The 25139-nt window shown below is 38.9% G+C and overlaps 2 protein-coding genes across 5 annotated transcripts in view; one reads left to right on the top strand and one right to left on the bottom strand.

The window, feature by feature from the left end:
- itprid2 (ITPR interacting domain containing 2) overlaps window positions 1-23092 on the top strand; it is a 35018-nt gene extending 11926 nt beyond the window's left edge. For 2 of the 4 annotated variants that reach the window (XM_057336639.1, XM_057336637.1), the window contains exons 2-19: window positions 1193-1391; window positions 2023-2065; window positions 4123-4172; window positions 5649-5702; window positions 7896-7938; window positions 8018-8116; window positions 9450-9658; window positions 12349-13016; window positions 13624-13684; window positions 14789-14877; window positions 15391-16902; window positions 18468-18542; window positions 18684-18799; window positions 19001-19148; window positions 19909-19962; window positions 20050-20451; window positions 21117-21238; window positions 22232-23092. In XM_057336639.1, coding sequence (XP_057192622.1) covers window positions 1235-1391; window positions 2023-2065; window positions 4123-4172; window positions 5649-5702; window positions 7896-7938; window positions 8018-8116; window positions 9450-9658; window positions 12349-13016; window positions 13624-13684; window positions 14789-14877; window positions 15391-16902; window positions 18468-18542; window positions 18684-18799; window positions 19001-19148; window positions 19909-19962; window positions 20050-20451; window positions 21117-21224 — 3888 coding nt within the window. In that variant the 5' untranslated portion in view covers window positions 1193-1234 and the 3' untranslated portion in view covers window positions 21225-21238; window positions 22232-23092. Of the gene's footprint in view, window positions 1-1192; window positions 1392-2022; window positions 2066-4122; window positions 4173-5648; window positions 5703-7895; window positions 7939-8017; window positions 8117-9449; window positions 9659-11471; window positions 11770-12348; window positions 13017-13623; window positions 13685-14788; window positions 14878-15390; window positions 16903-18467; window positions 18543-18683; window positions 18800-19000; window positions 19149-19908; window positions 19963-20049; window positions 20452-21116; window positions 21239-22231 lie in introns of those variants that run through there. The other 2 variants (XM_057336638.1, XM_057336640.1) reach the window with 2 other exon arrangements.
- dnajc10 (DnaJ (Hsp40) homolog, subfamily C, member 10) overlaps window positions 1-25139 on the bottom strand; it is a 255365-nt gene that overhangs the window by 65161 nt on the left and 165065 nt on the right. The gene's annotated exons all lie outside the window — the stretch shown is intronic.

Genomic DNA, 25139 nt, shown 5'->3' with positions numbered 1-25139 from the left:
CCCACACACACACACACTTACTTCATAAGAATTAGACTGTAGTATGAACAGCATGTTGTCAGTTGTCTCTGCACATAATATGGGAGAAAACATATCAATATTTTGAAATGCGTAATGTTTGTTAGTTTGTAAATGTTACACAGGCTGTGCAGCACCAGTGTTTTTCTATATTGTTTTCTTTTCGAAGCTTGAGAAAAGCTGAAAAAAGGTTTGAGAAATAGTATGCATATTTGGAAAAGGTTGTTATGTTGCATGAATCTATGAACTTAAAATCATTATGAGCAAGGTTCTGCTGTTTTAACTTCATTTAACATTTCATTTAATATAAAAAAAACTATTCTATTTACTCCTAGTTTAGCTTTGTAAATGTTGCATTGTGTGCTGTCTTATTGTTGGCTCTTAAAGGGACAGTTCACCCAAAAATGAAAGTCCTGTCATTGTTTACCAACCCTTTTGTCATTGGAACCTGTAGGACTTTCTTTTTTCTGCAGAACACAAAAGAAGATATTTTGAAGAAAGTCGGTATCCGAACAGCGCCGGCACCCATTCACTTCTATTGTATGGACACAAAACCAATGAGTGAATGGGTGCCAGTTAACGACATCCTTCAAAATACCTTCTTTCGTGTTCTGAAGAGAAAAGAAAGTCATACAGGTTTAAAATGACACGAGGGTGTGTAAATGATGATTTTTTTGGGGTGAACTATCACTATAAGAAAAATGCTGAAGGCTTCCTCATCTGCAAGTCTCTTTGGGTTAAAGCATCTGTTAAATGTATAAATGTAATCCAGGAACGTTTCACACATTTATAAATGCACTTGTGTCGAGATCTTTGTCTGTGGGCTTATTTCTGCTCTCTTTATAAATATGATGGGGACAGTTGAATGTAACTAATGGAGACTGTTTAATGTACCGGCATCTGGTCTGTCACACTCTCTGCTTTCCATCGACACCCGTAATTTCACGTGCAGGTGATGCATTAAAGACATGCTCGTACATTTCTCTTCTTGAAGTTCTCAAATAAGCAAATGATGTGTGTGCTGGTGTGTCTGTGCTAAGCTTTTATTGCAGAGTTGGTTAGACGAAGACACTAGACGTCTGCTTTTTTTCATGACACAAGACAGCGCTGTTTCATTTCGGGGGCGTGGCCGTTGTCATTTTACTCGACACTAAATGTCCGCCCCTCTCTGCAGGTGAACCGCCCCCCGCTGTAGCGTCCCGTCCAAGCCAAGGACATGGAGGAGTGCGAGACCCCCCCGGCCAGAATTAAAAGGAAGGCCTGGGCTCAGAGCCGAGACTCCTGGCAGGCTTCTGAGTCTCAGAATCTGGACTCAGAGGAGCAGCTGTCTGCCCAGCCTATGGAGGATAAACCGTCCGCAGCCTCACAATCAGGTACAAATCTATGGGGGTTCAGATTTCTCACGGTTTGTTTTGTGGTCATGGTCGGTGAGTACTAGGTAAATTCTTAGCAGAGCTCTTAGCAGTAGTTCTACTATGAGTGATAAACCTTTTGACCATTTTAGGTGTATGTCTTCATGTTTTTGTTTTCAGTTCGTTATTCAGTTCAACAAGTTTCTACCAAATGTAAATGCACACTTGCTCTTTTGTGGTACAGCGATTACAATAATACAAGGCTCGTTGCAAACATTGTACTTTTTATGGATGCTCTTCATCTCTGCTATCTGTATCGGAGTCCTCTGTGTGGTGCTGGTGGGCTTTGGGGGGCTAGATTCTCTGCAAGAAAGGTGAACTAGAAGTCGTCATGTTGTAATGGACACGGCAGGAAGAGATTGGTGATGTTTACGTGCATGGCACAGCATTTGATTCAGCTTCATGCGAGTCATGATAGACCTGTTAAGAAAGTTTGTTACGGGCTTCATTCTCAGCCAAAGAGAAAGAAGAATCGCAGAGCACAGTTGGTAAACATATTGCTTACTGTTTATTTGTTTGTGGTTTGCTTTAAAGGAAATTAATTTGTTTATTATGCAAGGCGTTTTATCCTCTCGTGTTTTTTTGCCCTCAGGTCCTATTCCAAACAAAATAGCAAGCTGGCTCAGAGACTGCAGGTAAGATGCATAAACTCACCGTTTATGAACTTCTAACGCAAATGGTGTGAGATCTGTGTGCGCGCTGTGACGTGAATTGTTAAATAAACAAATTGCCCGAAGGCTTTTATAGCGACAAACAGTCCTCTGTCCTCTGTTTCGGTGTCAGTGACGGGCAGTAAATTTGAGAGAATAGTGTGAATAGCTCAACAGGTTTGCAGGCCAGCGAGCTTCCCAGAGTTAGTAGAGGATTGTGAGAATTGATGATTTTTTTCTTTATACGTTTTTTTTTGTGGCATGGTTGGGTCCAACGGGGCCGATTGTTGCTGTAGTTTTCCTCAGAGAATTCTTCAACTGCCTGCCAGTCTGTGTTTTTTAAAAATGTACGACTGTTTCATTCTCTGAAGCGTAGGAGGAAAAAGCTGTTGTCATTGATTTACTTGGTAGATATATGTCCCTTATGACCAACATAAACCTTCCATGTGGAAAAAAAACAGAGATTGCAGAATTGCCCATGCATGTCCTGCTCTTCCATTTAACAATATTGTCGCAATCTAAGGGGAACCATTTGGATGTTTGTTTGTTTGAGCAGACTATTGCTAAATTGGCTTAAAGGAGTACAATATCTTGATAAAAATGTCCTTTTATTAAAAAAAGTATAAGTAACTCTGAATTAAAACATGAATCTTTTCTCAGCACATACTTTCATAGCAGATTCAGTCAAAACAAAATTTATTCAGACACCTTCAACATTTCTTACATGATCACAGTTTATTCGCTATAGTTTAGAAAACAGTAATAAAATATGACAAGAACTAAGAGTTAAACTGTGTCCGAACAAATTCATCTTGATAATAGATAACTTTCATAGAAAGGTATGTAATGGAATAGCCGTCAGCTGTTAAATCTAAGTACAAAATTAGATAATACCAATTATGTGGTGTAAGGTAGCATTAACAATTAAATAAAAAAGGTCAAAGTGTCTGAATAATTTGGTCCCAAATTTTTATCCATTTGACTGGTAGTCAGTATGAAGAATTTTGGGGTATAATATGTCACTGTTTACTTTATTTTGCCATCCTCGCTTACATAAATGAACTACAGCGTCCAGCACCGACTAGTAAAAAAAATCAAAAATTATATCTGGTGTCTGAATAATTTTTGCTTTGACTCTAAATACGCTGCAGATTGTACATTAAGATAAAATGGATAAATAAAAATCAGCACATTTAAAAACAGTTTTTTTGTTGCATTTAGCAGATGATTTTATCCAAAGCAGGACCATTAGCCTTTGCGATGCTAACACAATGCTCTACCAATAGAGCTACAGGAACAAAGTAGCCACAAACAACGACATAAATTTGTGTTTGTTTGTGACACAAAGAGCACAACTTCGTATAGCACACAAACTGGTACAAGTGTGTATATACATCAAAATTCCTCCGTTTGTGTTCCACATAAAAACTTTTATTAAAAACGAATTTTACTTTATGGGTGATCTAAATCTGAGACATTTGCTTTATCGAATTCCATCGTAAATTCCCCACTGAACTCGTGATGCGCTACAGATGTAGTGTTTGAGTATCGCGCGCCACACGCTAGGTCAATAAAAATACCTCGTGCCACTTTTGTCCTTATTCCCAATTCCTGCTCATTATCATTAAACACACACACTGAACAGATATCCTCCTTTAAACTTACAGGAAATGTAAATGTCTCGCTGTCGAGTTTGCTGGATATCCGGAGGGTAAAGACCTTGGTGTCGGTTCTGCTGCCGTTGTGTAATGCAGGCAGCGCGTGAGCTATTCTTAGCGATCGTCGTTTCACGGTGTGTTTATTTCTCACGGCATTCGAGTTTCCAGGTGTCTGCAGGACAGTTTGGAGACAATGTTATGTAAGTGTTGAGACCATGAAAGATAGCGCACATTGGTGTGCATTTGTGTTTTGTGCGAATTCTGTGCGATAGGTTCACAGAACTAAGCGACATGGCGAAGTCTTTGTTTCTGTGTGTTTTTCCTTGAGTAGTTTTTTAGGGAAAGAAATAGAGTGAAGGACGTAATGTTTTCATCTGTCAACAGGACTCCACTTGGGTCGTCTTTGGATGAACAGAGCATCAGTCCGTCCAAAGGTAAGTTCATGTTCCTCAGACCAAAATGTGTCTATACGAGCTCTATACATAAAGTCCATATTTGAGATTAAACCCAGATAGCACATGTGCGTTTGTAAGATGTCTGCTGATGACCTGGAAAACATCTGCTGCGTAAAAACGTCTGATAAACGTCTTAGAAAGAGCAGTTTTACATACTTTCTCAATTATAAACATCTTGCAGACATCTTCTAGATGACATCTGACAGGAATTGTCTCGGAGACATATTGCAGATGTGCACAATATAAAAAAAAACGTCTTACAAATGTGAATCTAAACGATGTCTCACAGATGTATGTGTAATATTAGGAAAGGTATAGTTCATGTTTACTCACCCTCATGTAATTTTAAACCCATTTGCTGTTGTAAGGAATTGTCACACAGCTTTTGCTGTACGTTGACTTTTCAAATGGACAAAACGCATCATAAAAGTAGTTTTATGACTTCAGTGTGAGAAATAATTAAGTGAATTATAAGTTGTTTTTTACTTTCTCTCCTCCTCCCAAAGTTCAAGTTCAGTTCATGCTTTCACATCCATAAATTAGAATTGGCACATTGCATTTGGCTATTATTGTTTTGTCATGAGTAACTTTTACATATGTTAACATAGCTCAACTGGTGACGCATTGGGTTAGCAATGCAAAGGTTGTGGGTTTGATTCCCAGGGAACAAAAAGAAAACGAATTTCCTTAAAAGTCGCTTTGGATAAAAGAATCGGCCAAATGCAAAAAAGTCAAACAAAAAAATGCCTTCAGATTCAAACTAACTTTTAAGATGCACAAGTCTTTGGAAGTGTTGTTGAATGACAAGAGCTTCCCAACAGAAATATTACAAAATAACATACGGGTTTGGAACAAGATGTAGGTGAGTAAATACTGACGAATTTAATTTGCGTGTGTACTGTTTCTTTAACTGCACTAGTCTGGGATAGTTTTTACTGTAAATAGTTACTCAACTTCTGGATGATTCTTCTCTCCACCACTCCTTGTGAACTTTGGAGCAAGATCTCTCGCACTGCACAGTGGTACAGGACACATGTACATTCCCTCACACACACTTATACACTCTCTGGACCAATAACAGACCCCCACACACACACACTCGGACAAAAACAAGTGGCCGTCCGATTAGATCAACGTTTTCTCAGAGCTTGATAGTAAACAGGACCAAAGCCAAGAGCATCAGTATGCGTTTTAGTTATGCCGCTAGTCATCAGAAACTGGATCAGCAGTCTTTGGAATAACTTCACAGGTTATTGCAGCAAAGTGTGTAAATATTTACCTTTAACCTCCAAGTTGCGTGCAAGCAAATGCCTCAGTCGGGCTCCGGAGGGCTGCTTGGATTGTCGCATGTGTCTTCAAGTGACTTTATGGAGAAGAACATGGGAAATGATCACCTGTTTATCACGATGGCTCAGTGCAAACTGTTATCTGAAAGATTTTCTCTGGACTTTCCAGGACTGTTAAAGAATGGCTGCAGTTTTGAAGATGACCTCTCCCTGGGAGCCGAGGGTAAGTTCTCCACTTTCTCTCTCTTTCTATTAAACGTAATTACTCTAAAGTGTGCTGCTTTGTGACGACTGCGCCAAAGTATTCCGAGTATTCCACGTAGCTTCTTAAAGGTTAATGATCTGTCAGTGTCAACTCAAACAAGAGTGACTGCTGACCGGCTTACGTTAATTTCGTCATATGTTTGCTTTGTTCTTTAAAGACTTGTGGGACTGTAGTGTTTTTTGCGTGGTTGAGTTTCTCTTGAATTACGTGCCGTCTTGAGTTCGCACACAAACTCGAAGCAACACCAACGCATGTGATACTCGGGTTAAAATATTTGTCTTGGCACATCATAGCACTTCTCTGGACGCATGGTGAGCTGGCTAAGCTCTATTGAAGTGGGATAGAAAAGCTTTAACAATTTAAATGCATTTTTAGCTCCACGAGGTATTTACTGTAACAGCTGTCAGACATTTGCTTACAGGCACTTGTGCTCAGATAAGAGTTAATGAGTATTTGATTTGGTTAAGTAACTTTGACCTACTTTTTTCATACTTAACCTTTAAAGAAATCAACATTAATAACGTTTTAAAAACGCTTGCAAAGCATTGCAAAAAGAATTGTAAGCTTGTGTGTGTCCTCTTGAATCCCGTATTTTATAATATAGTAGTTTGTTTTTTTCTGTTGACTAGTTTAAACCATCAATGACCCTGCAACTTTCTTTACAAACTCTTATGTTGGTGTTGTCAGACAACTTTCTTCATCATGTTTGTATGCATCGAGGCAAGTCGAGACTAGTTCCTCTGAGTGGCTCAACCCCAATCAACTATTACTGATTGCATAACAGGAATCAGGCAACACCAGTTGTGGGAATAGTATTTCTCTGTGGAAATTTGTGCTTGAATGTTTTCACCTGCGGCTAAAGGACGATTGCATCTCGCATGCCTGCAATGGTGCAGAGCGCTTCAGGCTAGAAAGGTTCTGGTCAATGTCCTGTTATCCTTTGTGAACTAAAACCTGGTGTCTAATGTGATTTATAGCACAAATCGTTGGCGGGTTTGGATGTCGGTGCTTATAATTCCGTCATTGTGTGCTAAGTGATGAGAGGAAATGTTCCACAATTGGGATTCAGGAGTGAATGATGTTCGTCGAAATTGCTTTCGGATATTAACGCTGTCGTGACGTCAACTTGCCAAGCCTCCTTGGGAAAGAATTCCTTCACTGCGAAAGATCATTTTTCATTTTTTCTATCAGTAGTTTTAACTGCAAAATTAATCATATTTTTTATTGTTTTCTAAGAAATGGCATCTTGAAATACTTTTTTTACCCAATTGGCAAATTATTGCATTATTTATTTTAATAAATTAATTTAAAAAAAGAATTGTTTTACTTTTACAGTGCATTCAACACATATTTCATCAGTATGTGTGTTCCTTGGGATCTGAACCAACAACCTTTGCATTGGTAACTCCATTAGAACTGCAAAAAAACTATTATTATTTTTTTATAATATTTTTGTGCTAAACCCTACTAAGTTAAGTTTTAATTTGTCCTTGCACTAGGGATGTAACAATATCAAAATCTCACTGTACAATAGTACCTCGGCATAAAGTCCACGGTACGGTATTTATTGTAATATTTAAAATGAAAATGATGACTTGGAAACGTGCCTAATGCATCCTCCTTTCTTTATCCTCTAATCATAACTGTTGCTTCGAGGTATGAGTTCTATGACATGGGTCAAATGACCTAAAAATCCCTTTTATAAAATAAAATAATTGCACCAGATGGACCTTGACAAGCGTACCGTATTATTTTGTTACTTTTTTTCTAACTCTCTTTGTTAGGCCCGGAAGACCTATCGTTTCATACAGTCATGTGACCACGATCATATTGAGACAATTTAGCTATTGCGATAACACGATATCGATAATATTGTTAGTTACCATGCACAAATAAAATGAAAAATGATTAATGGTGTAAGAAATATAAAATAAATGATTTGAAAACAATTGTCAGTATCTAATATAATTTAGATTTTTCTGAAAAACAAGAAAAAAGTATAAATCAGCAGCTTATGAATGTTCAGTGGCCAAGACTTTTTTCTGTTACATGTTTTGTAACTCGACAGATTGGCTGTAGTGGAATTTTGTTTCAAAGGAGGGAGGAATCCAGCACGCTTAGCTCACTCTCTTTGTGTTTTTCCCTACACAGCCAATCACCTCCAGAACAGCAACGCACAACCAGAGGCCAATGGGTAAGTAGATACTCCAAAATATTCCCATATCCTACGGTTTTGGTCTGTCCACAGCTAAATCTCTGTACGTTGTCCTCAGCTATGAACTGCCAGCCAAGGCCAGAAGGAGCCAGTTTAAGCAGAAGGGCAGAAGCATGAACTCCACAGGCTCAGCAAAAAGCAGCACCACGGTGTCCAGGTACTTTACATCCCTCATGTACTGAAGTAATTGGCACATGCAAATTCTGCAAGCTTGTGCAGCAGCTACAGCTCAACAGATAATGAGGTTGTTGCTCATTTTACCCGTCTGTTTAGACTATTTTGTGGTTTGATTAATGCCGGATTCATTCATACTGCGTAAACAGGGTTTTTTGTTTGGAACCCTTATTCACTAGTTACAGCATTCACACTAGAAGCTTTCCATGAGCATCCCATTGGCCGAAACAAATACAACCCGCCTCAAACCTCCACTGTGTGACTCGGGCTTTAGTGATAGATTGACCTATCAACCAGGCTAGTTAATCGGCCTATTTGATGTTATTGACCGGTTAACAAAAATGTGTTTGTTTCAATATCTGCTGATCACTTTGTCCATTGATAATGCACGTTTTTGGCACAAGTCTCATTTGATTGATTTAAAATGTAGTAAAAATATAGGTTCACATGTATTTATTACATGGCTCTCTGTAAAACAGGATTCTGAATGGTCAATTTTCAGATTATTAAATGGCTTTTGATATTAATTTAAGGTGAAATTTATTTAGTTTTTATTGTGACAAAACAAAAAGAGCATAAATTGGTTGTCCGGTCAAATGTAGTTTTACGTACATTATTTAATAAATATAAAAATCGAACTCTCGGGAGTTCGTACTGTAACTATTTTACAAGGTGGCTAATTTATTATGAATTCGTATAATTTGAATTGTTCAAAAACGTACAATTATTAGAAAAGAGCAAAACTGTAGCCCATCCCCTAACCCCACCCCTAAACCCAACGTCACTGGCGCTAAAGTAAATTGTACTAAAACGTACAAATAAGATTGTAAGAATTCATACGAATTAGCCAAAATACTTAAAAATTACCATGAGATTATGTTGAATTAAATGTTGGTTAGTGAGTCATGGTAAATAAAAAAATCTGTTTAAACTAAAATAGATTGGCGTTTTGGGGGCGTTATATTTTAAATAAAATGTATTTGACCAGACAACTAGTTTTTGGTCTTTTTTGTTAAACAATTTCACTTTAAATAAGTCTGTTAACATTTAAGTCAGTATCTTAAAAGCTGTACCCTGTCTGGGTTTATTTTTCAAATATCACTTTGCGCGATGTGGTGTAAATACAATCCAGGTGCCTCAAGTGCTTTGGTGTGGAAATATTTTAATCGGAGCTAAGTTTTAATAGTTTAGCACTAAAGTATCAAGGTGGAACTGTTTAAAGATATCTGTTTGCAGTGACGCAATGCTTAGGCAAACATTTGGTGGCTGTTGAAGTTGATGCAGATGTTTGTTCATAGATGTTTGTTCCCCTGAAGTGTTTCAGAATTGCTGGACCTGTATGAGGAAGATCCCGAAGAAGTTCTTTACAACCTAGGTTTCGGGCGGGAGGAGCCAGACATAGCCTCAAAAATCCCTTCTCGTTTCTTCAACTCCTCGTCTAGTGCCAATGGTATCGACATCAAGGTTTACCTGGGAGCCCAGATTCAACGCATGGAGCTAGAGAACCCGAACTACGCCCTGACAAGTATGTCAAATGCTCTGTCAATACCATTCCAAACATGTGATAGATTCACCACGCTGGCTCATACTTCTGTGTCTGTGCATGTTCAAATAGTGATTCAACTAATAAGAAAGAAAGAAATGGAGAGAATAATTAATGAATGCGGGTGTGTGAACCATTTAGGAAGTTTATCTTCTTAGTACTTAGCAGGTTATGTAAAATGATGACTATTAAATCGATGTAAAATCAAAACTTATACTCTTCATTTCTGGAATTCACGTTCTTGGACTTGGACAATTTATTCGTTTATTTATCAATGCTCTTCCAATTAAAAAATGGTTTGTCCCTATTATTTTTTAGTAAAATGTAAAAATTGGCGATGCACCCCAAAAACGTTGTTAAAACGTTGTTTGAGCGCTGCCTAAGCAAACCAGCAAGGAGATTTGCAAAATTGCAGAGCCTAGACATAAAGTGTGTTCATGTTAAAGAGCACATTTTAAAACGATAATCCAAAATTTTGCATTCGTCCTTCAATTCATGGTTACTCGCTCCAAACACAGAGCTCCCAACTCTTAGCGTAAAGGACGTTCAGACTCCGCTCGATAGAAAACGAGCACAACGCGGCCATTGTCCACCTCGAGGCACAGAAAAGGCGAGAGAAGTTGACAAGCAAGCCGTGGCGCAGAAGAGCTGATTCTGCTATCCGCTCACATCGGTGTTCGCCTTGTGTGCCAGCTCTCTGCCAACTTGTGTGTTGGCCTACATTTGCATAATTCTCATAGATGCCAAAACCAAGCAGCTGAACAGGAAGAACCCGGGTAAGGGTAAGGACGTGTGAGGTCTGTAATGAGGCCCGTTTTGTAAGACCGTAAGCGAACGGCGGTGGTTTCAGCTTTGTTGCTTGGTTTTTAGTATGCGGCTGTGGGTCTGCTGCTGGCTTGTTTAACAATGAATTAGGAATATTTTGTTCCTAAGAGCTAAGAGAGCTCTATGAAGACTTCGAGTATCCATTTGGCTAGAAGCATTGGGTCAGATAGGGTTTTCACGTGAGAAATAGGAGTTCATTTGTTTTCAAATTTTATATTTGTTTTTGGATTTTTACTTGATGTATCTAGTGTCTCAAACTTTTCTTCAAAGCTGCGATCTGTAATTTGTAGTTGTTGTTAAAAATGTACAAAAATCAAATATTGAGCAAGTACATAAAAACATGCTTACCTTAAATTTGTAAAAATATTAAATAAAAAAATCAAATCAATTTGTGACGATATGCTTATAATAATGACTTTTGCAGTTGTAAGTTTGATGCCATTTGACGAAAAATATTTGTATGTAAAGTAACCTGCAATTGTATGTTTCAAACAGAGATGGCGATATAGAGCAAACATAAATTGCAGCTTCAATTTAACTCAAAAAAGTAAACATTTTTAAGTAAATATGTTTTTCAAATAGTCATTCAAGTGATCTGTCTGTAATTAAAGTTAATTACAAGCAATAAAGCAATTCATATTTACAAATCAGTGAGGGCCACAGGTGTGTTAGGCTCTCTACGTACTGTACACCATTGCCGAACGGCCATGTTGACCAAGAGTTGTATTTAACTATTTAAGTGTCGTCCACGTTGCCGCGAGGCATTCTGTAGACTAGTTCTCCCATGTCTTGTTGACTTTTGTTACATAACACGTGCCTCTTCCTCCTCACATGCTCCTCTGTGGGGGCTGTGATCCTGAATAGGATATGCATGTCCCTCTTTCACAGAAAAGCATGCTCTCTGTTCCTCTTTTCTGTTTCTGGCGCATATCCTGCGAGTCGTTCCTGAGCGCTGACTCATACGACTGGCTGCATTGCAAGAGATAAATGAGGACTATTGATTTCGGAGCAACATGCATCACTTGCTTGTTATCACTTGTTATCATTCCCTTACATGCATGAAGAATTGTCAAATCCTTTTTCCTCTTTGTCAGTCATAGCAAAGACGTATTTACTGCTGGTATGAACCGTCCCGTCGCACAAACGTTTACACGCGTTGGAGTGCTTTTTGCAGGATTATGCATTGCTTTGTATTTTTAACATTGTTTAACATTGCATTGCATGGCACTTTTCGAGTTAGGTTTGATAATCTGCAGTTTACCGAGCAAGTGAGTTGATTTCTTAATTGTGCATTCATTGTCTAAATATTTGAAAACGTTCGTGCTGTTTGTTTTTGAAGTTTGTTCATGGCATACATCTTTTAAATACATGTCATTGGTTTGCTTCTTTGTTGTGTAATGTTAAAATAGTTCACCCAAAAGTGAAAAGTCTTTCATCATTTACTTAGAATCATGTCATTCCAAACCTGTATGACTTTCTTTGGTCTCTAGAACACAAAAGAAGATATTTAGAAGAATGTTAGTAACCAAACACCATTTGCCCCCTTCCATTGTATGATATTGATAATTCTCAAAAATATATATTTTTGTATTCCACTGACAAGTCATTTACAGGTTTTGAACAACATGAGGGTAAATGTCAACATTTTTTTGGAGGGGGGGTAATATATCCCTTTAACACATTTAAAGGCATATAAGAAGATAAGAACCATAAGAACTGTTCTGCGTTTTTTCTGATTTACCCTTTTTATTAGACGCCTTGGGTTAGGCTTATTTGACAAAATCATTTAAACAAGCTCGTATTGAGCTGTTTGTGAGAAAAAAAATAATGCTCTACTCCTTCTGCAGGTCGTTTCCGCCAGACCGAAGTTTTGGCCACCGTGGCGAACGTGTTCTCCGAGATCTACTCCCAGGTGTCCGGAAGACCCACGGAAAAAATCGGCAGCTGTGACATGGAGACCAAAATCCCTTCTACGCTAAAAAGAAACAACTCGGCTCTAAATGCAGTCAAGATCCTGAAGCGGACCATTACGAAACACAACTTGTTGGCTCCTTCTACTGAAGCAGACGCCAAACAGCTTTCATCGTCTGACGTTGAAGAGGGCGCGAACCCCAGTTTACGAGACAAGCTAATGGATGCGGAGCAGAAAGCGCAGCAGAAAACCTTCAGAAGAAAAGATTCTTCTCTGGCCACTGTGACCGAGGAGGCCCAGCAAGGTATGACAGAAGCTTCCTTTAATGGAGACATCATTGGACCTTTAATGAACGGTGACCACTCCCACTCACATTCTACTGAGATATCGGTTCTGGACAAAGACATGCCAGATTCTCCGGTCCTGGTGAGCATCAGTCGGGCAAATGATGAGAGTGACCTCTCAAAAGAGACGGAGCTTGAAGAGCAAGGACACCAAAAAACCATCACTTCCACCCCAGACAAAGACCCGCCCAACCTGCTGCCCAACCCGCACATGGCTCACCTGCTCAGTCAGCCCAGAGACTCTTTTGAAATGGAGGAGGTAGGGATCATTCTAACTCACATTTACGTGTTCTTGCCACAATAAGCCTCCGGAGCCTTCCCTCGTCCGGTTCTCACGCTGACAATCATCTCTGAGCTGCTCTCAAACATTTTCTCTCGAAAGTTTTTTTTTGTTCTTTGTTGTAAAAACAGCGGAGGGTCGTGACATGTAAAGCTAAAAATAAGTGAACGCTGGAACATGGAGCGCCTAGAGTATGTGCTGGAGATTATAGTTTTCTATTTGTTAACATTAGCTAACTACATTAAATAACATGAACTAACAAGGAACAATACTTTTACATCATTTATTCATCTTAATGGTATTTTCTAACGCAAACGTATCTTATTACATTAGAAAAGATGAAAAGAAGAATTATAGTTTGTTGTTAGTTTATGTTAGCTATTGCATTATCTCATTTTAATGCATGAGACCTTATAAAAAGTTGACGTTTTCTCTGTTCTGTTCTCTAAGGCCAAACAGACACTAATATGTTTTTAAAGTGACGACCACATTTTTCAGAAGTGAATTGAGCTCAAGAATGCGGTTGTGATTTATGTGACAGATTGTGTACCGAATGAACTGCAGTTTATTTGTTTGATCTCTGCAGTTACAAAGTAATGAGGATGAAGCTCTACCTGTACCTGGAGGAATGTCCAGACCCGGCAGTGGTGAGTCTGTCTGTCAAAAATTAAAGTCATCAGATCCTGAATTTAGATCTTCAAACAACTTTTTTTTTTTTTTTAAGTACCTCTGAAAGGGATAGTTCGCTTAAAAATGATCATTTGCTGTCAGTTTACTCACCAACGGGTCATTTAGGATGTAAAGATCTGAAGCTAAACCGTGCTACATGGCGATTCAAAAATGCAAGTCCGTAGGTGCCAGTACTTAAAAAAAACAAATTCAGTCATTTACTCACCCTCAAGTTGTTCCAAACTTGAACAAGTTGTTCGAATGATTGTTCCCAAATCGTTCTGGGACACTATTGACTATTATAGTTGGGGGCAAAAACTACTATGGTAGTCAATAGTGCCCCAGAACTTTAACAAAGCCTTTAAGTTGAAATTTTTATATATTCTGGCGTTCAAAGCATGTTCCCCCTCTAGAATAAAAGCATGATCAAATAAGGATGATCTTCCCTAAAACAAAACAGAAACTTTTTCCAGGAACAAAGAAGAACAAATTTCTCCTTCAAACCTGATGTTTTATCTCGCTGGTTTTATGGCCCTTCCCCAAAATGCTCCAGAGGACTTCGTTGTGTTATGGCTGAAGTCTGCTCTCTTGTGGTGCAATTCGGTAAACATTCACCAATCATAGCCTCCGGAATGTTCCAGATTGAGTGTATTGACAGCATATTTTATAGTAAGGCACTTTCAGTGGGAATACAAACATCAGGCAATAAAATACACACTGTTTGAAAAATAAAGACACAAGACTTCAACATGATGTGTGTTTTCCCACGTCTCTGTCATGACATGCACATGGATACCAGAAACAGTTTGTTTATGTGGAGCAAAATCCACCCGCATCAGTAAAATAACCAGAAGTTCATACACCTAGAAAAGTAGTCCCACCCGAAAATGAATTTATGCACCCATTACACCTTTAATAAAAGCCAGGATTTTACTGAATAAACGTATTTTACATTTTTTCTTATATATAATTTAACCTAAACAATGTGATATGAGCTACAATTATATTAATCAACATTTTGTAGTCAATTTGACACTCAATCTAACTCGGTTTTGGTGATCACTGTTTGGTTTTCTTTACAGAACGGTTTTTAAGGACCACTAGCCAGCAGTCTGATAGCAGTGGGTTTGCAGAGGACCCATCCACAGATGGTTCGGGGACTCATCTAAAGGTGTGTGTTATTAGTCATCTGGGCTCTTCAAAATGTATGAATATAAAAAAACAGGAGATTTACTGGGAAAAAAGTCAAACGTTTTGGAATTCTAGTGATAAAATGTATTCTCACGCCGCGGAACATAAAACACATGTTACACCATGTAAGACTTTTTCAAACAGATCTTTAACTTTTGACTTTGGATCCATTTCAACATTAACCAAAATATTTTAAAGATGACAAAATCATCCATATCATACATTTTTTGCAAAAACAAATATAGCACCTTTCGTCATTAATGTGATTATTACATTATTTTCTTTTTTATAACTACGATTTTAACATGCTTTTTTATGGGTATTGCTGGGTCCTTTAGACTTTCAAACATTGAGTAACAAAACCAAGAACGCCATACAAGGGTTAAAAAAATACATGATGACAAAACGAAAATGGCTCTTTTTTTAAATCTTGAACATTTTTTTTAATCTTATTAGATATTGAAGTGAAGCATCTCTCTTGTACTGTCATCAGGTGCAGGAAAGTTCTGACAGCTGTGACAGTGAAACTACAGTGACATCGCATGTTGAAGATGCCACCACACCGGTCGCTTTGGAATATCCCATTTTCGAGGACGCCTATCTTCAGCATACCAAAGGCAGTTCAAGCCGGAATGGAGACAACCAGGAAGAGTTCCTGAGCTTAGAAATTCCCAGTCCTAACAGTTGTATGAACGTTCCTCTCCTTTCTCTCGAACAAAACTCTGTCAGAGAATCCACAGTGGCTTTCACCACAGCGCAGGAACCCAGCAAAACCTCTTCGGACGTGGGTTCTGGCATGATTGTAGACCCGACATCAGATTCTGTCTCGAATGTAGTCTGTACCTCTGAAGCTGAGCAAGGAAACATGTCCAAGTCTGGTTTGGACGTGGATCCAAAAACAAACAAACGTAAGTCTTCTGAAAACTCTTGTGGTCCAGAACCTTCAACTTCACCTCACAATGCTTCGGATCACCTGACTCTACGAAAACAATTCGCCCTCCACGTGACCCAGCAGAGGTCTTCATCACTGTGCGAAGAACGTCCCGGCCGAGTGTGGGTGAGAGATAAGGACTTGCTACACGGGACGGAAAACCTGGATAGAAATCCTCTAAAGAGATCCAGCTCTCTTCCAACGTCTCCACAGAGCCCATCCCGTGTGGTCACCTCTTTGCGCATCCAGCTCGGTAGAGGGTCTGTCAAGCGCTGTACGCCACCCTCATACACGTACCACTATGAGGACGGGATGCACGGAGACCGGGAAGAGGTGGATTCTATCATCGAAGAAGACGAAGACGTCGACCGCGTCGACTGTCATTCTGCGCCTTTTCATTCGGCTCCAGCAGGGGGCGACATGTCTGGGTTTGGCTACCCTCTCAACCTACCCCAACATCTGACTCGCTCATCTAGTTCCCTTTATAGCGTCCCTGCCGACTGGCCCCCGAGACCCCTAGGGGAGGGACCATCCTGGAGCACATGCAGTGTACCAAATCTACCACACTTTACAGGCCCCGCCCACCCTCCTCCTCCTCATGGGTCCATCTACTCACCGCACCTCCGAATGACCCACAACTCTTCTTACCCCACCAGCCTCACTCATATTCCCCATCACAGTCCCATGCCTCATCTTCCAAACTTAAATGGTCCTCAAACACTTCAGAGCAATGTCTTTACTCCACCACAGGGGTCGCCATTTACACCCCAGCGCAATATGCATTTTGCTCATCCTTACTATAGCCCCTCAGCTTCCTTCCATTCACCCCATAACTATCCTCAGAGCGCTCCCTACGCCTCACTCGACCCATATCAACCTCATATCCCTCCCTACTGCCTGAACGGCTATAACAATTCTCCCCATCCCCCTGGCACCCCTCCCTTCCATCCATATTACCCTCTCTCTTATCAGACCCCACCTGCACCCGCCCCTGCCCCTGCGGTGGGCAGCACCGAGATGCAGCTCAGGAGGGTCCTGCATGATATCCGTGGCACAATGCAGAACCTCAACCAGGTGAGAATTGCCGTGACGTGCCAAATTCTCATTATAATCTTATAAAGTCATGCTGCTGTGGATATGTTTGCTTAACTTAACTTAATTACTGTATGAGTTTTATAATATGTGACCCAGTCTGTGAAAACCAGGCTGAAGTCCCAAAATCAAATTATGAGATGACGAGACTCAAAGTTTGATTTCAGCTAATAATTTCACTGTCATTTCGATCTTTGACATGACATTACTCAGTCAATGTTAAAGATATCAAGAATTTATTTACACTGAATGTTCTTTGCAGTGTGTAGGATGATTTTATGTAGAAAACAGTAAATCCCCCAAAATAACTTTAGCTGGCTAGTGTTTTCAGTTTAAGTGGTGTATAATGCTGTTTGGGCATTGATATCAGACATCTATACTTTTAAATCGAGTATAAACAGTGACAAAAAAAGAACCCATAAGGAAAATAATTACAGCAAAAGTGTAGTAAACATATTTTTGGCGCATTTGTATAGCCAGTTTTATGACAAAAATGTCATCTTGCATTTTATCAGGATTTTAATGTAAAAAAGCGCAGTTAGTTAGCATGGGTAGTTAAACCACCGTTTTTATAAGGGACCGTAAAATACCTTTCACTGCATTACCAAGAAATAGGCATTAACCATGAATCTTAATAATATGTAAAAGCTTTATTGTGATACCATCACGGTTATAAACTGACTCATACCGTGATTCAAGGTTTTGGTTAGGACACCCAGCTTTTTTTGTGACGAAGTGTATTTTAATGGCTTATACTGCCAGTGTAACTAGGTTTGGTTTAAAGGGGTAGTTCAAAAATTGCATCATTTACTCACCATCATAGCATTCTAAACCTGTATGACCATCTTCTGTAGAACACAAAAGATATTTGGAAAAAACAACAGAATACCACTGATGCCTTCTTGTGTTGCACTGGGGGAAAAGTCATATACAGGTTTTAAAGGTCCAGTGTATGAAAATAACCGGCAACTAGTGGTGAGCTTGCGAATTGCCACCAACGGCTCACGCCACCCCTCCCTTTTGAAGCACTACGGCGAAGAACACAGAACTAAGATGTCGTCACGTTTTCTCTTCTTTGCCGAAAGAGAGAACGTATTTATGAAATGTGTTCTGTTGAGCATTTTGTCCATTTAGGGCTACTGTAGAAACAACATGGCGAATTCCATGCAAGGGGACCCACGGTGTATGTAGATAGAAATAGCTCATGTAAGGTCTTTATACACCTCTGAAGACAGTTATGTATATTATATTGCATTTCTGTCAAAAGATCCTCGAACAACATGAGCGTAAATACATAATTCCTGAATTTTAATTTTTGGCTTAACTATTCCGTTATCTGACCTGTAATAACTCTTCCGCTTTTAAGTCCAGAGTCATTTCTATATCTGCATAAAGCTGAACAAGGAAGTGTGTTCCGGTTTCTCCCTCCCAGAATGCAAATATTTAGCTGAATCAGCGTGCTGTATTATCCAGGGCTCAGTTTTACACACGCTTTTCCTGTGTGACTCATACTGTAAGTCATAACCGATCTGTGGTTTCTTTGGCAGAGCTCATCCGTGCACGGAGGGGACACACCCGTAGACAGGATCAGTACGCCGCGCTCCGTCCAACCTCTTTATGAGGTACATCATTGCCTAAAGAGGAAGCATTCACATGCTTGTTCATTTTCATACGCCTGACATGCATTATTAGAAACGTCTTATGAAATTATAACCGTTCCTTGTGCAGTCGTGACCTTTTATTTTTGTCCCTGTCCACTGCAGGAGCTCCAGATGCGTCGCAGGTGTCTGAACGTGTTCCGGACTCAGATGATGGATCTGGAATTGGCTCTTATGAGACAACAGTCTATGGTCTACCAGCATCTCAGTCCAGATGAGAGGTGAAGAACTGAGCTGCTCCTAGTCTCGATACAAGACAATATTAGAAATTGAGCCAATAATGTTTGCCATTTTGTGTGTGAACTGTCCCTTAAATGATGACATTAAGACTTTCTACTGGACTTCAAGTATAAAAGTGTTGTATGAGTAAAACGTGTGTGGAAGTTGTCATCACTTTTGTTAATGTTTTTGTGATGTTGCAGGTGGGAGGCAGACCAGCTGCAGACGCTGCGCACTGCAGTCAGACAGGAGCTGCAGGAGTTAGAGCTGCAGCTGGAGGATCGACTGCTCAATCTGAATGAACAGATGCGCAACAGCTCCCAGAACAGCGGCCTCTACCGCCACCACATGGTCAGTGGATGCAACTGCACCTGCCTGGTGCTCAAACCCATTTATCCTGTATTGAGAGCAAATAAGAAATTAATAGTTTTTGTTACCAAGTCGATAAGTAATAATGCTTAGTTTAATAATGGCAACATATTTTTAAAATTAACATCAAAATAAAAAATATATATATTTGTATCACTATTTTCCAGTATTGAGTGAATTATATTTATAGTCTGCACACCTCTCACTTCATCTGCCATATAAAATATGCTTTTTTAAGTCAAGCTTCTCACAACGTATTATGGGATTGCTCCTTCTGTAAAGATACATGCGATGTGTGACCATAAAATGTTGCCTAAAGGCAGTTTATTAGGTTTTGGAACAGAGCCTTTATTTCTGCCAGCAGCTAATTTATAAATAAAACATTCTGTTCTCATGTTATTCTAAGATCTAAGAATTGGAAGCGAGGACTGAAATGTGGAAACTTGGAACTGTCACATATATAGTGGGTTACAAAAATGAAAATACCTAGATTTGGCATTTAGCTTTATTTAATAAAGATTGCATCCATTATGAAATATCATCAGTATCATTATGTATTATTTATTATATGTCCTGCTTTAATGACAGCATTCACTTGAGCTGGCATGGACTTCTGATGATTTGAAACTGTGCAAGAGCTTAAGTCACAAACTTTGAATCCCAGACCTTTAAGTAGGTGTCAAACATGCAGACTCTACCTATGTAAATGTGCTGATGTTATTAACACGTCTGCTTCCCACAGGGCAGCAGCTTTGACAGTCTGTCTAATTCATCAGCCCTGCGAGCTATGGAGCCTGTGAGTATCATCAGCATCTTCTCTAACATTACAGTCTAACCTATTAAAATATCATCTGCTTTTCTTATTTACATTTTTTGCGCACAGGTGACGGACCTCTTAAGAGAGCAGTTGTACCTTCAGTCTGAGTTGGGATATGAGGCTGCCTCACCCACTTCTGGACGTTCCTCGAGGGCGTCCAGCCCCGGGAGATTCAGCCGAACGCTCGAGTCTTGCTCTCCTTCCCCAAAGCAAGGTGGAGTTTACCGGGCCACCCTCAGCATCACGCCTTCTGTTCCTCCACGGCCCGGAGTGGAGGTTCCTCGGCCCGTATCTCCAGAGGAAACGGAGCAAAGCATCTCACCCACTTCTGTGGAGTTCAATAGAGATGATGATGATGATGATGATGATGATGATGATAACAGAAGCAGGGTGACAGACGACTGCAGTCCCACAGAGTGGAGGAGTAGAAGTGGAGGCCGTGGTGACCTGAAGCATCTTATCCAGGAGGTGAGGGAAGATCAGACGCTTGCGTGTTGCATTTAACATTTAACAGACGCTTTTATCCAAAGTGATTTATATAATATTTGAAAAACAATAAAGTGGTCAATCCTATGAGGCAACAATATGAGAAGTGCTGCAATTCAACTCGTGCGATTGTTTTACTTTCAGAAGTGAGAGAAAAATATTTAAAGATGTTAAAGATCTGCAAATGCTTAAAAAGATGCAATTGAAGACACACAAAAAAAGGAAAGTGTTTTCCTTCTCGGTTTCATATAAAAGTGGAAAACTCATGCCACAGTTGAGTTCCGTGTAGCCTTAATGGTTTTTGGTGGTGTATGAGGATTGACAGGTTTACTTATAAAACTGATTTACAAGTCTGTCGTCATGATCCAGCATCTTTTGGGATGGGTTCCTTGTAATTGCCGGTGGAATGATGTAACCGCCTGGCAAGACTTGATGTTCCTCTTCACCCTGTCACTTTGTGTTTGACACTTCACAGTACAGCCAGTTCTTCAGCTTTTCATATATGAAGAACTTGTTGAAATTCAACCTCTGTTTCTGTGTCATTGTTGTTATATTCCAGTCCCAAAGCACTGTAGAATGAGAAAATAACCTTTTAAAATTGTCTTTTTCTGAAGCGTGACAGAGTTGTCTTATGTGCTCTCCCATAGATTAAAGAGAGCATCGCTTATGAAATCCGACAGGAGATTGTGAATGAGCTTTTGGCTGCTGTGTCACCTCAGAGATCTCCTCTTCCTCCCAGGAAACCCCCCGTGTAAGAAAGAGGCTTCAGGTTTGTTTTTATTGACTGCTTTCTACTAAACACAGATGTGCAAGTGCTTTTCTATTAAAAAAAAACGATTTATACTATTTATAAGATGTATAAATATCCTGTAGTGTCATTCGCTATATTTCATAACCCGTCATAATATTTTTATTCTATAATAACTTTTTTAATAACCCGTTCACATATAGAGGTCACTATAGAGGACAACTACTGTATCTCTTCTAACAAAATAGAAAATTCTGAAAGTCTCTTTCGAAATTGCTCAAAACAATCTTGTTTTATAGTCCCGAAGAGCAATGAAAACAGAAATTAATTTCATGGATGAAAGGCTTAATATACATTTTAAAATATAATATAATCTTTTTTTACTATTTATTATTTAAGTAAAGGTATTTTTAAGATTTTGGTTGAAAAAGATTTTTACAAATAGTTTCTTTAAAAATGATTAAAAACCTAAAAGAAATAGTTATCTAAAATAAATAATGTGATCTAATTAAAATTGTAATATTAATAATATAACATAAATAAAATAACATCGAATTTATAGTAATGTACTGTATATATATTTTTTATGTAAAAATCTACCTAATTTAGTTATTTAGGATCTACTTAATAATATGTTATTAGTAGTCCAGTTAATCTTTTCAAAACCATTACGCTCTGCTCCAAAATGAATTCCGGATACAATGGCAGCATCCTAAAGTACCAGTTCTTGGGACGAAGGCTATTTCAATAGACATCTTCTTTAGGCAACACTGCATGTATCCTGGCTTGGAGGACAAGCCAACAATACATTGCCACAAGTTCTGTTATATTAGTATTGCATGGAGTATAGTTAACAGTGTCAAACTTTAGTGAAATCATATAATCGTATACAATCACAGTTTCCTTGAGCGTTGCAAGTCATTTTCATTGCATTTAAGAGACTGTAGCAGACAAAGCACTTCACATGATTTTCCACCAGTTTGTGAATCAGTGTCGCTCTTTTATTTCGTTCAGCAGGTGTGAAGAAGTGAATCCTGTGAAATAGTCACATTGAACACTGGTTTAAGCCTTGCACTGAGAACGGCCCAGCTCCTTTCACTGGTTCTGTCCGTGAAGACCCCGCCTCTCCATTCTGCTGCATCAGGGTCCAGTTTCCATTAAACTCCTTCAATGTCTGAACCTGCGAAGGGCACATGGCTTATTGTGGTCTGGTACATATTACAGAAATGTAATGAATATCTTTGGGATGTATTTAAGTATGTGATGCTGGTCTTGTTGAATGTTTGCATTGGGTGAAAAACAAGGGTGGAAAAAGTGGTGCGTGTTTGTGTTTTTGTCAGTCTTGGACAGAAATGTCTACTGTAATCGGTCTTGTTTTCTAATGCAGCCTCTGTGAGGAACTAACTGTGCAATACATTTCATTTTTTCACCCAGACTTGAACCGACCAATCACAACTACTGTTCTGTAATGCACACGGCTGTCTTCATTGTCTATTTGTCTATCACACACTGTATGTATAGATGAGACACTTAAGCACGTTCATAAACATTTTCCTGTGAGACAAAAAGCACTAAATTCTCTTTATGTGTTAGAACGCCCTTAAATGACCTTTTTATTCTTGTAGACAGTCTGAGAAATATGCGGTCTTGATTTAAAAAGCAACGAATAAAGTGTTTGTTTTGCTTTTATTTTGTGAATAAGAGAGAACAGAGGGATTGTTTTACTGATGTTCATCATAATGTTTGTCTAAGCTGTTATGAATTGTAATACTAATTGATTTGTGACCGAGGGAACGTGTTCCCTGTTCACCTGGGATGCATGAGGGATAATCTTTAAAACAAATCATTAATAAAGATTTATTTATTTTGTACGTACACTTGCCAGCTCCTTTTATTTGGATTGTTGGAGATGATGGTTTGCTTGGGTTAAAGTGGATAGTTCACCCAAAAATGAAAATTATGTCATCATTCACTCAGCATCATGTCTTTGTTCTGACGAACACAGAGAAAGATATTTGGAAAAATGTTAGCAATTTTCAATTCTGTGACATCATTGACTGCCATAGTAGGAAAAATGAAATGGTAGTCAAAGGTGCCCCAGAACTGTTTGTTTTCCTAAATTCTTCAAAATATCTCACTTTGTGTTCAACAGAACAAAAAAAGATTCAATATTTTTTCCTACTATGGTGAATGATGTCACAGAACTGAACATGGCTAACATTCTTACAAATATTTTTCTTTGTGTTTAACAGAACAAAGACATTTATATAGGTTTGAAACAACCCGAGGCTGAGTAAATGATGACAGAATTTTCGTTTTTGAGAGAACTAGCCCTTTAATTTAGATTTAGTTCAACCAGAAACTTGAAGGGATAGTTCACTGAAAAATAAAAATTCTAATCTCATTTATTCATCCTCATGTCATTCCAAATCTGTATGACTTTCTTTCTTCTTCAGAACACAGCAGAAGATATTTAGAAGAATGTTTGTAACCAAAAACCACTGACCTCCTTTGACTTCAACCGTATGGACACAGAACCACTCAAACATTTCTCAAAATATCTTCTTTTGTGTTCCACAGAATAAAGATTCATATACCGATTTTGAACAACGTGAGGGTGAATAAATGATATAAGAATTTCTTATTTTTCAGTGAACTATCCCTTTAAGATCTGGTGACATCTGTGACATGACATTATAGAAGATGCATTTGAAATTCAGCTTGTTTGATCGGATGCCCCTCTTGAGGTTAAAAGCGCGTTTGTCCTTCACGGTTAACATTTTTAATGCAGCCACCAATGTTAATGGCGTTTTCCCTCCCTCCTGCTGAGTGTAGTCAAATGAGATGATGAAAATACCTGTGGGTCATAACAATTATTTTGATAACTCAATCGAGCCCGCTGTTACCATGGCAACATGGCTCTGAGATGGCAGCGGTTTGTGGGAGAGGTTCATATTGTGGGCAAGCTTAAATATATGCAGAGGGTGGCCATTAACATAAAGATAACATCAGAGAGGAGAAAATGTTGATATAAAACATAAATAGGTTACATCTTGCTGAATAACTTGACAAGTGTGTGGTTTCCATTGTGCCTTACAGTGCTTATCTTCAGTGGAGACATTTATTGACATTTATTGAAATTAACTTTATTACAGCAAGTATAAGATTTTACTCACTACTGAATACTGTCAAGTCTAACCAGATAATATGTTTCTTAATCCCAGTTTTCTACCTCTCCCTGCCTATAAACACAAGCCCGTGTCTGTGTGTGTTCCAAGACACACAAATGGCCTCTTGGACAGGACAACTTGGTAAGTTCGATGACATCACCTGGCATCCACTCGTAGGTTTTTCATCAAAGCTTGTTTCACAATAATTTTGGCAACTTGCACGACACAAACCTCTGCTGTTTAGATTCACTGGGTTCGCTGAGAAATCAAAACATATCTGTTTAACCTTGCGCAACGGTACCGTCAGACTCACTCGGCTGAACAGTGGCTGTTTTGTACCTGGGATTCCCAAGAGACGTCCATTAAACCCCAGTCATTTCCTTACTGATATTAACTGCCCGTCAGCCATGATAAGAATCATGAGGTGATGCCATAACCTGTACATGAACAGGACACAAACATGAGTCGGGTTAGGTGTTGCGCTTCTGTTTGTTCCAGAGGTTGAACTGGCAGGAGTTGAACTCCTCGGGGTCATTGTATTCTGTTGTTTTCTAGTTGAATAACCTCAGTTTACACTTTCTCTGGTGCTAACTGATGAAATGCTGTTTGTTTAATCTAGTATGACCAAAGAAATATAAGAACGTGATTTGTTGAGTTGTTTAGATTGTACGGTGCGATACAAGCGAAAAGTAATCAATTATCAATTTATTCATTCAAAAAGAATAAAAAGTTATAAGTAATTTTGAGATGCT

The sequence above is a fragment of the Triplophysa rosa genome, linkage group LG6, assembly GCF_024868665.1.
Source record: "Triplophysa rosa linkage group LG6, Trosa_1v2, whole genome shotgun sequence".
In the NCBI taxonomy this organism is placed as follows: domain Eukaryota; kingdom Metazoa; phylum Chordata; class Actinopteri; order Cypriniformes; family Nemacheilidae; genus Triplophysa; species Triplophysa rosa.
The sequence above is the reverse complement of the archived record's forward strand: the minus strand, read 5'-3'. Positions and strand labels throughout refer to the sequence as shown.